We start from the raw sequence: 12,372 nt of genomic DNA, 5'->3' as shown, positions 1-12,372 counted from the left end.
ATCCGCTGTTATTTTGTCCCCCATTGACTTTCATTTTATGGGCAAAACAACAACAAATTGTGCCATAATTTATTCACCGTCATGTCGCTTCAGAACTGTAGGACTTTCCCTTTTCTGTGGCTTTTTTTTTATCCATAAATTTAAAGCCAGTGGCATCCGGTGTTATTTTGGACCCCACTGTCTTTCATTTTATGGGCAAAAAACAGTTAACAGGCTGCTTTGTTTCGTAAAAGCATGGTCGGCTTGTCAAATACTAAGCGAGTAAGTGTGCTGGCTCTTTCGCAGCTCGTGTTGGTACATTTTAACGTTCATGCTCACAAATTCCCATTTCGACTTGTTATTCATCCATATGTTTGGAGACTCCCAAAGCGGCCCTTTTTTTTAAGTTCCAAAAACATCACATCAGATTTTAAGAATGGTTGTCATGGAAACTTCGAACTGAGTAGCACTTTTTGTTAAGATCGGACAGAGCTTGGTTGTGAAGAGGAAAAAAGTCAGCCGTCCCCTCGCTTCATTCATAGTCAGAAAAATTTGTGTAAGTTTGTTGAAATGGTCATCACATATCAGGATCAGGATGTGCGTGGATGTATTCACACTAGTATTTATAAACCGGTAGTTGCCATAACATGGACATGAACATTTTTTCAAGATAAAATTGATATGAATGTATAATCGTAATTCTGTCATTTTAGATAATTTTCAGCCTTTGTTAAAAACATTAATGTAATAATTGTAGTTTTAGTGTTGCTTTGCTGCTTGAGTTTTCTGTGTGAAAGTAAGACGTAATAGCTGGGCTGTCGGAAATATTTCTTAAACTTAAATTCCCATCGTCTGGCTCATCTATGACATGATGACACTGACTGGCATGTCAATGACAGGATATGACATGTGAACTGTTAGTGACTTCCCACCCAATGCACATGCTGTCAGGAGCATTTACCGTATTAGATGTTTTTCTTTTCTCTTTTCTCTGTTCAGTGCATCAGCTCATAATGTCAATGAAAAATGTAATGCATTTTTCATTGTCCTGTTGTATCTAAAACATTGTGAGCTCACTTTTTATGTATTTGTTTAGACTGAACAGTGTTTCAGCTCTTGTTCAGATGTGGTGAATACCCTTTTTTGTTGTAACTACTAAATTATTCACACAAACCTATTTTGATTACTCAGGAAGGGCCTTTGCAATCCCCCCTCCTTATAACAACTATTTTTGTTTCCCCAAAGAACCTTTCAGTGAATTTTCTTTTTTTTTGTGTGTGTGAAGAGCATTTTAAAAAGCTAATGAACTTTTTTCCTCTGTAAAGAACCTTTCATGCAATGAAAATATTCAATGGATGTTAAAGAGGTCATGACATGGGTTGTTTTATTTTAATATTTTCCTTTAGGTTCACTTATAATGAAAAATAAAAAATAAAAACAAATATATATGCAGAAAAACTATTCTTTTGAACCTTCATTCTGACCCTGTGTCTGAAATGATCAGTTTTTTAAGAGGCGGCTCCTTTAAGGTTTGTGAGTAAACAGCAACTGTTATGATTGGCTAGGAAAAAGTATAAACACCGACTCACTATTGCACATGAGTAAGTGTTTTGAAAACATTATCTTATAAAACCGATATGAAATGATTTACTTACAGTATGGTTTGTGATGCAGCTACTGTCAGATCAAATACAGTTGGCTGCTTCATCTGTCAACAGAGGTTTCTTTGCGAACTCTCCATTACACTCTGTCTCGTTTACAAAACAAAATGCTCCAAACAAACGTATAATACTGCTATGTGATTAAAGTAAATCATCCACTTGTTTCCGACGCTAGGATCCTTCTGAAGACTGTACAGAGACGCGAACAAGCCTCAAAGCAAACGTTCTTTCACTCTTCCATTTGTCCTGTTGTCGGCAGACTCAAGTCAGAATCAGAATCAGAATCAGAAAGAGCTTTATTGCCAAGTGTACACTTGCACACACAAGGAATTTTCCTTGGTACTGAGGCTTCCAGTGCACATATACAAATACAGATACAACAAGTAATAGTAATACAAATAGTAATACAAATTCTACAAATAAAATTATAAAAAATATGAAAATACTATAAAAATATATGGTCACAGTTGGGTTTTGTCAGAATAAACATTTACAGATAATGAACATATTTACATTATTTTGTATAGTATGAATAATATAAATATAAATATCACCTGAATTTTTAAGATATTGCACTAAACAGTGGGAGTATTGCACTTACAGGCATATGCCTTGGGAGATATGTTAACTGTTCAGAAGGGAGATGGCCTGTGGGAAGAAACTGTTCCTGTGCCGAGATGTTCTAGTGGCCAGTGATCTGAGTCGCCGTCTTGACGGTAACAGTTCAAACAGGAGGTGTCCAGGGTGAGTGGAGTCTATGATGATTTTACCTGCTCTCTTCCTCACTCTGGAAGAGTACAGGTCCTGGAGGGATGGCAGGGGGGCACCAATAATCCTCTCCGCAGCCCGGACTGTCCGGTGTAGTCTCCTGATGTCTGATTTGGTAGCTGAACCAAACCAGACAGTGATGGAAGTGCATAAAACAGACTCAATAACGGCTGAGTAGAACTGAATCAGCAGCTCCTGTGGCAGGTTGAACTTCCTCAGCTGGCGAAGGAAGTACAGTCTCTGCTGGGCCTTTTTCACAGTGGAGTCAATGTGATTGTCCCACTTCAGGTCCTGAGAGATGATAGTGCCCAGGAACCTGAATGACTCCACTGCTTCCACAGTGCTGTTCATGATGGTGAGTGGGGGAGTGCTGGGCTGTTCCTCCTGAAGTCCACGATCATCTCCACTGTTTTGAGCGTGTTCAGCTCAAGGTTGTTGTAACTGCACCAGACAGCCAGCTGTTCGACCGATGACAGTGGTGTCGTCTGCAAATTTCAGGAGCTTGACAGTGGGGTCTTTAGAAGTGCAGTCGTTAGTGTACAGGGAGAAGAGCAGTGGGGAGAGAACGCACCCTTGGGGGGCGCCAGTGCTGATTGTGAGTGTCTTGGATATGTGTTTCCCCAGTCTCACTCGCTGCTGCCGGTCCGTCAGGAAGCTGGTGATCCACTGACAGATCGAGGATGGCATGGAGAGCTGGGTCAGTTTGGCTGTGAGAAGACCAGGCATGATGGTATTGAAGGCCGAACTGAAGTCCACAAAGAGGATCCTTGCATAAGTCCCATGGAGTATGCCAGAAACTCAACACGCATCTGTCTGTATACTGTATCCCAGGGATTCTCAACCTTTTGCCTACTGCGACCCACTTTTTTTTTTGTATGCCAGTCGTACAACCCACTAAGGCGGGAAATAAATCAATAACTGAAATGCCTCTTTAGATCTAGGCTACATAGGCCTATATGCTTATTAGAATTAACTTCACAAAAACACACAAACATTTTCAATAATTAGGCAGACAGACTAAGGTTCAATAATTAGGTTCGTTATAAATATGATCATATCCAGATGTGGTGGAATTTGGAAAAGTGTGACTCGTAGTGACGCACACAAACTAGCTGTTGTCTGCCTATTCCTGCTTTTTGTATCGTTGCAGTCACTGTTGAAAATCCCGACTCGCAAAGATAGGTAGCCTAGTGCTAAATGGCAAGAGAAAATTCGTTGCAAGATCTGCGAGTTGTAGATATTTATTTCTGGTTCGAACCTAATGAAAATACGATTTGTTGGATGACCAGCTACGTTTACATGCACAACTTTTGTTTCATTAGGACTGAATTCATTCCGATTGATGAATCTGAATGTAGTGTTTACATGAACGCTAAACGGGTTAATTTGCCCGTTTATATGTCACAAGCTTCAAATCGTATATAAATCAATATTTTTTGACATATGCACACTGCACGAATATACAGAGTTTCCCACTGTTTGCGCATACTATTACTTACATTGGTTCTTAATTTGTTTTAAACAGCAGACTTAATATTGATCAATTCCTGGTCATAATTTGGAGACAATGAGCATATGAACCGTTGTGCCGTGCTGCTTATTTATCACGCAGTAAAAATGCCCGTCATCTGTGGATGAGATCAAGTGTTTACATGTCCTCTCGGTTGGATTAGAAAAGGAAAAACCACCCCTTTTAATCCAATCGAAATTTCATTCGGATCGAGCTCAATCAGATTGATTAAGGTGTTTACATGAAGGCTTTTTAGTCCGATTGAGCTGTCAATGCATTTACTAACGGGTTATTTGGTTGCATGTTAACGTAGCAGCCTGTTGCAATGAGCCGTTTGTGAAGCCCACTTATTGTCTGTGCCGGTTAACACAGAGAAAGTCTCGCGATGGAATGATCAACGACACAACGACCCACTGGTTGAGAAACACTGCTGTATCCAGTGTAGACAGCATCAGTGATTATAATGGGTTCTATTTGGTTTTGACGCGACGCTCACATCCAGTGTAGGCACATGTCAGCCGTTAAGCGACTGAATGTCAGTGGGCGCCCCGGTTATACATCATGGTGTGATGATGTATAACTATTTGTCTATGTCTTGCCCTGGAGACAGGCATATGCAAATGTACTTGCCCGTGTAGCGTCAGAGATCCTGTAATATGAAAACAAGCAGTTTTTGGAGCTTGATTAAATAAATGCTTTGTTTATAATGAGGAGGACATTTAAAACTATGAAAGTTGCATGTTTATTATTATTATAAGTTTCAGTTTGCTAAATCGCTTGTGTTGGTGTTATCGTTCTTTTCTTTGTGTGAAAATGTCTCCTTTAATTTTCTTTTATGTGTGATCTGAAATCTCAGCTCAATCAAATTGCAACGTTTATTATCATTGAGAATTGAAAGATGAAATCAGAGTTATGGAGGAGGAACTAATCTTTTCTTGATTGCATTTTTTTCATTTAACATTGGTCAGATTTAATTTAAATGCTGATCCTCTGGAGTAATATTATGCTGCGTTTGATATGATGTTATACCAAACTGTGTTGGTAAGATTATTAATTCGATTGAACGGCTCCAAAAGTCCTGGTGGATGGTGGAATTTACATAGCTTACAGAAAATTGATGTTTAAATAAAGATCTGTTGATCGGCTTTGCTGGCTGGAGATACACCATATTTCTTTAAACCCCTTAATAAACCTTTATTGAGAAGATTCCCTTCAACATTTTTTTTTCTGTTTCATTAGATTGATCATGAATTCCAGTTAATTATTTTATTTTATCCTTTGCTGTGGCCACAGATTTTTCTGTAAGTAATGAACAAAACTGTAGGAGACATTGGTTTGAATAAACTTGAACACCCACATCCACTGCACTTGGAGGCAGTTTTATAAGACCTTACATTTACAAAACCTTTTAAAAGCAGAGTGAGTGAGAGCTGCAAAAAAGCACAGTCTGATGCTGAAGTTCATGTGCTAGCAGGAATAGCCTACGCATTGTATTTAATATGCTCAGATTATATTTTGAAAAATAAGAGTCCAAACAGCAATGGACCCTATTTATAGACAAAAAAAAAATATATAATTACAGAAAGTAAAATACTTGTATATAAAATAATTGGAATCAGCCATATGTTCACATTATTTGACATATTATAATAACAGAAGATTGAATTATGATTTCAATATTCTTCTTTTAAGTGAATTTAATAACTCTCAAATCTATGCAATATTGATATGGGCTATAAGTAGCAAACAGGTTCCAGTTTGGCAATTAATTTACACTCCAAAACAAGAAGAGTTTATTTTTATTCCCAGAAGACAAGATGGTGAATACAGATGGCCAAAGGTGTTAATTACTTATATCACATGACTCACGGGCAGGTGTTGTCATTCTGCTTGAGCGGTTGATCATTCATCATTATGTTTAATAGCTCTCTTTAAAAGTCTCTTTCAGTATCAAAAAGAAGGTCAGTTGGCAGGCACATATACTTTCACTCTAGTGTAGTGAATGAATACATCAGGCATGTTAATGGTGTGGTAAGGGAAAACTGTCTGTCAGATTGAAGCAGCCATCTGCCAAATAAATCCCCAAAGTTAAAGCTTTGAAGCACATTACTTTGGGCTTGTGTTAGAAAACATTGGTATACTATAGCTAAATAAGTCAACAGCTCATAGCAGCAGAGTAAACAATATAATGAAAAGAAACAGGATATACACACTCTGGGAAATTGTTATTTGCACGTGTATTTTTGTGTGTGTGTGTGTGTGTGTGTGTGTGTGTGTGTGTGTGTGTGTGTGTGTGTGTAGTGCTTCATTAAATTCATAAATCATATCTGATGCTAATAAAATTTATTTACCGATTTTGTCATCTTTACTGTGAAATTTCAAATATGATGTATCTCTCAAACAAATAATGTTGAGCGTATAGGGTACCTTAATCTGGTAGGCCTATTCCTTATTTAATAGATGTACTAATATGCTATCTAGTCTTCATTTGCATACAATTAAATATGCCACAAAATAATGTCTCTGAATGAATAAAATGATTGATTGTTGCATTAAAGATTAAGTTAAAATATGATTGTCAACACAATATACCGGTAGGCTACTTGTCATAGGGGGTAGTTTGGGATTTATGTCAAAATGAGCAATGGTTTTAACACATTTGTTGAGGTGGCAGCCAGCACCACCTGGTAGGTATTTTCTGTCAGACAAGTTTTCTGTCAGATATAGATAGTTGTACTACAGTATCTCGCAGCTGCTGTCAATATGTTTCTCATGATTTTACCTCAGTTATTAAGGTGGTAAACATTTGACTGGCATTTCTGGCAAAATGTGCTTTTTTACCCCAGTTAGTAAAGTGAACATTATTACTCGTATTTCAAGATTTGACAAGAAGCGATACTCGTGTGTTAAATGTTAAAAAGTAGTTAATTTTGAGAAAGAAGCTTGTTTCTTAAGACGAGCTGCGGCAAACTCGTTTTAAACGATAAGCCTGACTGTGCCGGGCTGCCGCTTTTATACAGAGATCCGGGACGCCTTATCTCAGAAAGAGGGGTGCTACGCAGCGCTCAATCTGCGTATATAAAATATCCGATCGTTTTTTAAACCACACATTTGTATTTCTTTATCACAAGAATCTGTGCTTTCCTTTCGCTTTTAACAAACCTATTTCACTTTGTAAAATAACATTTTGTTTTTACCGCGGGATCCCCCACCCTTCAATTGGAGTGAAATTGTCCGCATAAAAGGAAACGTGAAGATCATAACGGAACAGTGTGGGGAAAAAACTCCGTACAGTTCCTCATTCTGGTCATTTAAAATTAAAGACAACGACTTCATATTAAAAACGAGGGTTTCGGTTATTTGAAATGTAAAAAGGTAGGATTTCTGTTTAGTACATTCACTTTTTATTTTGTACCCTTAACGATCGTTAACGGCTTCATTGTCATTTTAACCTAATTTGAAATATTAAAATGATATGGCATATTGTAAATGAAATACTGTTATCCACTTTGCCGAATGACTTTTAGGTGTGGTATGCACTATACTAATACAGGCAGGTTTAGTTCTTAAGACTTAGTTTTTTTCTTCATGTTTCACAATGCCACATAATAAAGAGTTCTGTGGCAGTAAGTTACCATGGTACAATGATGATACAAGCTGGTAGTGTCATGGTACTTTGATAATACTAGGCTACTGTCATTTGTTATATACTATGGTACTGAAATATGTGTACCATGCTATTCTATGGAACTCCAAGTTATGCCCAAGAATTACCCTGGTATTAGCCTACTATGGTACTATATCCAAAAACCTGTGGTAGTAGTACTTTTATTTTTAAGTAGACACAGGCATTAAGTATAATACACTGCACACTAAAATATGTGATTTATATTAATTATTAATGTATGTTTTTGGTTTCTTAAAAAAAAAAAAAAAGATTAAGAGCCTCACATTATTACAGGAAATTACAGATATTGTACTGTACAGTTGAGGCAGGGTGATGCAGTGTGCAGGCTCGGGGGGCCATGATAGGATTTGTTTTGTATAAAAATGCAGAACTCATATATTTGGCATTTACTGCTAAAGAAAAAAAAAGAGAAGGAAAAAAGCACCGCCTATCTCCAGTGGAGCAGTAACAGGAGTGATCTAACAGTGTGTGGCAGGTTACTAAACCGCCGTAGGGGTCGGTCAGCAGATTGTGTGATGTGTTGAGCAGGCAGATGGGCAGCCATGAGTGTGTGTCTTCTCTCAGTGGGCTGCAGCTTTCTGCGCTTCCTCCTGTAACATGAACACGCTTGCATGTTTACGCCTGACTTCTTTACACACTCCTGAAGTACAGCGCTAGGTGAAGCCTGTTGTATTAACACGGACACGCATGGCTGGCTGCCTGGCTCTAAAATGTTTTAAAGGGGTCATATCCTGAGGAATCATGCTTCCTAGATTTTTTGATAAGAGTCATTGTACTATGAAAACATAGTGGAACTGTCAGATCTCAAAACTTCCTCCCCAGTTAGAAAAACAAAACAGAAAGTGGACTTCAATGCAACAAAATATTACACATATATAATATGTATGCATGATATGGCCCTTAATGATTTTACTAATAAATGATGTTACTGTGAATGACCCATTAGAGATGAAATCACTAATGACTAATGTTCATTTTACAGTAATACTCCGGAGCAGAGCAGGAAAGAGTGTGTGTGTGTGTGTGTGTGTGAGAGAGAGAGAGCAAATGTGTTTTTTCCCGTTAGTTTATTTAAATGATCTGATTTGTTTGCATGTTTTACTCTAACGTTTCTGTAAAGTCCTCTTGTTTCCTGTAAACTCTTGTGTAAATGTTTAAGTGCGTGTATAGGCTCTGTCCATCTAGCACAGTGGTTCTCAAACACTTCAGGCTAAGTAGCACCTCTGATCAAATCAGAACATTCAGGTAAAAGCAAATTTCAAATAAATCAATATTAAATTGTTTAACACATGCACTTCCGGCAATCCCAAAATAATAATGCGGGTTAATAAAGCCTAAAAACGGTCCTAACCAGATTTGACTCGTTATTTGACACACGATAAAAGGTCCACATTAAAATGATAGTTCACCCAAAAATTAGCCTACATTTTGTCATCATTTACTTGCCCTCATGTCGTTTCAAACTCGTAAGACTTTCGTTCATCTTCGGAACAAACAAATGAAGATATTTGTAATGAAATCTAAGAGATTTCTGTCCTTCCATTGACATTGAACTACCACTGTGACACTTCAAAAAGTTCATAAAGAGATTGTAAGACTACGACAAATGAATTGGGCATTTTAGTCCAAATTTTACGAAGAGACTTGATTGCTTTACATGACGATTGTATTATTATATGACGAGATTGAAGTTAGGCTTTTATTCACATATAAATATTGATCAGCGAACTTAACCAGAAGCTCAACCGCAAGAACAAACTTTGTTGGTTCTTGCGAAAGCTCAAATGTGCTGCGTAACACGAGAAGGAACCTCATTGGTTCTTGCTGAAGCTCAAACGTGATGTATAACACGAGAATGAACCTCATTAGTTCTCAAACGTCAAGTGAACATGCTTGAGCTTCCGTTTCTGTAAAACCATAACTGATGTGTGAGTATATGTGAATAAGAGCCTAAATTAAATCTGTTCATCATATAAAGCGATTAAGTCACTTCAGAAAATTGTGACTAAACCACTCAATTCATATGGATTCGTTTTATGATCTCTTTATGAACTTTTTGAAGTGTCAAAGTGGTAGTTGCGTAGACTGTCAATGGAGGGACAGAAGTGTACTGATTTTGTGCTTCATTTAATGTTGAAATGGTGTAATGCGAGTTTGAATATCATTCCGCTTGCCCTTTTATAGCCATACTGACAGTGACGATGAATAATTCACCTCCGCTGAGCAGATTTTGAAAACAAATGAAAGGAAACAAGAACTTTCAAACTCAATGTGAACAAACAAGGGTATTTAATGACAAAGATTGTCTCGGGCACTTAGTAAGTGTTTTTAATAATGTTAAATTGGTTTACTATTTATTAATTAGCTACATTATCCATTTCCTTGCAAGTGCAGTACTCTTGCAGAGAGACTCCGCCCACATGCTCTTCTGATTGGCTGTGATATTTGATTGATTTTGTCAGGTCTCGGACAGACAAACTGCTTGTCGCTGGAATCTCGTCGCATCACGTCTGGATAGGACACGGTGTTAGATGCGCAAACCTATGTAAAACTTGATAAACAAAAAAAGAAAGATAAATGTAAATGAATTGAAATAAAATAAACGTACATTTTTACGTTTTTAAGTATTGCAATTTTCCATAGTTTGAGAACTGCTGACCTAGTAGACCTTATGACCTTCCTCTGACCTCTAGGGAGCTATCCTGGTTTTCCGGATAAAGGGTTTTTGATACAAGACTGTCCTACAATATGTCAGCACCGAGCCATCTCACAGAAAGTGCTGAACTCAGCTCAGCCCAGGTGTGGACTCACTGAGCACTCTGCTCTGCATCTTTATTTGGTTCTGGACTCATGTGAGACTGAACAGAAGCAGAACCATGTCCGAGACCCTCCAGCTGCCCGCGCTGCAGATCCAGGGCCCGGCAGACGGGGAGTGTAACGGATCCGTGGCGGATCCGGCCCTGTCCAGCTCGTCTCTGCGCCGCAAGCGCTTTAAAATGCGCCGTATGAAGAACGTCATGAGTGAGAAAGAGCAGGAACATCTTCAGAGTTCCGGCTCCAAGGAGTACCTGCAGCTCCCGTCCATTGAGATCACGCCGTCCAGCGACGAGGACGCGGCGTGGTCGAGCTGTTCCACACCCAGCGCCTCTCCCCAACGCAGACGCTTCCTCCTGCGCAAGTGGCTGAGAGGAGGAGAGAAAAAAGAGCACGGCAGTGAGAGCAGGTCTGTATGAGCACGAGCCCGAACCGTCCGACTCGAACCCTCGCCCACAAACCCATCCATTCTCCATTCCTGCTGTCCATCATGAGTACTGTGCATCACTTCATTTGAGTCTTCATGTGGGCTTGCTCTGGCACAATACATAGCAGACAACCCGTGTGTTTGTGTGTGAGTGTGTTTTCTGGAGCTCTGCTGGGACATTTATAGGCTGGAGGGAAGAACAAGCGGCCGCCTGTCTGGGGACGTCTTAAATATTCACGACTCTTCCTGCCTTTTAATTGACAAAAATACAACATGCAGTATGTATCTGCTATGACCTTAAGTTTGACTTCAAGCTGCATTAAAGAGATAGTTCACCCAAAAATGAAAATTCTGTCAGTAATGACTCACCCTCATGGCGTTCCAACCCCGGAAGACTTTCGTTCATCTTCGGAACACAAATTAAGGTATTTTTGATTAAATCTGAGAGCTGTCTCACTCCTCCATAGGCTTCTATGTTATTTAAACTTGCCGTCCAGAAAAGTTAGAAGGTTCAAAAGATCAGGGTTTATTTGAAATAGATTTTTTCTATTTTTGTAACAATGTGAAAGTCTTTATTTTTTTTATAAATTTAGGCCCTGTCCACACGGACACGGGTATTTTTATAACCGTGACTTTTTTTACGCGGTTCGGCCGTTCGTCCACACAAAAACGCACTGAAACCGAACAGTTTTGAAAACCCCTGCCAGGGTGAGGATTTTCAGAAACGCCGGTTACAGTGTTGTCGTGTAGACAGTGAAAAACCGGGGTTTTTGCCTTGCGACTTCAGAGTGTGCGCCGTTATCCGCTGTGTTTGACGTCAGATTTGCGCTTCTGATTGGCCAACGTGGCTTTACGGTTAAGGGTTATATCGCCGCCTGCTGGCGTGGCATGCTCTTGACCGCGCTTGATAGCGTGTTTTTGCGTTTTCATGTAGACGGAGACCGAGCGTGTGTGGACGGGATTTTTTTTTAAACGCTGTAGGAAAAACTCCGGTTATAAAAATACCCGTGTCCGTTTAGACAAGGCCTTAATGCATTAATAAAAAGTATTTATTTATTTTCAAAAAGGGGATTTTTTGCGTAATTGCATAATTCTCGTACTTGTGTTATTTCATAATATTTACGACTTTACTATCATTTTAAAATGTGGAAAATACTACTAATAAAGATTGAGAAGGTGTGTATAAAATTGTAACTGGTACCATACAGGGAATTTATGGTTTAGTAAATAAATTCAGATGTGTAAATGTTTGACATGACTGAGATGAATCAGGTAACAGCTGTGTATTGTGAGTTGTCAGGTGTTTGCTGGTAGAAAACCCTTGTTACGCTACCAGCGTTCACTAATCTAGGGCTTCGGTATGTTGACCTGTTAGGCTGTTTTATTACCTGCTTCCTTTTCATGCAGTACGCAATAACTCAGCTTCTTAAATAACACGCCATAAGCGCGTTGTAGATAGAGGGCCCTATCATACACCCGACCCAATGCAGCGCCAAGCGAGACGCAAGTGTTTTTTGCTTGTGTT

The 12,372-nt window shown here is 38.9% G+C and overlaps 1 protein-coding gene across 2 annotated transcripts in view; it reads left to right on the top strand.

Annotated features, from left to right (window-relative positions):
- The first annotated feature begins 7,282 nt into the window (after nt 1-7,282).
- gramd1ba (GRAM domain containing 1Ba) overlaps nt 7,283-12,372 on the top strand; it is a 52,033-nt gene continuing 46,943 nt past the window's right edge. Inside the window, exon 1 of one of the 2 annotated variants that reach the window (XM_056244011.1) lies at nt 7,283-7,293. Coding sequence is in view for 1 of the 2 variants with exons in the window: in XM_056244020.1 (XP_056099995.1) it covers nt 10,483-10,829 (347 nt within the window). In the remaining variant the exon portion in view is untranslated. Of the gene's footprint in view, nt 7,294-10,479; nt 10,830-12,372 lie in introns of those variants that run through there. The other variant, XM_056244020.1, reaches the window with a different exon arrangement.

The sequence above is a fragment of the Rhinichthys klamathensis genome, unplaced genomic scaffold, assembly GCF_029890125.1.
Source record: "Rhinichthys klamathensis goyatoka isolate OS25496 unplaced genomic scaffold, OSU_Roscu_1.1 h1tg000027l_1, whole genome shotgun sequence".
NCBI lineage: Eukaryota > Metazoa > Chordata > Actinopteri > Cypriniformes > Leuciscidae > Rhinichthys > Rhinichthys klamathensis.
Note: the sequence above shows the minus strand (reverse complement) of the source record. Positions and strands in the feature narration are given on the sequence as shown.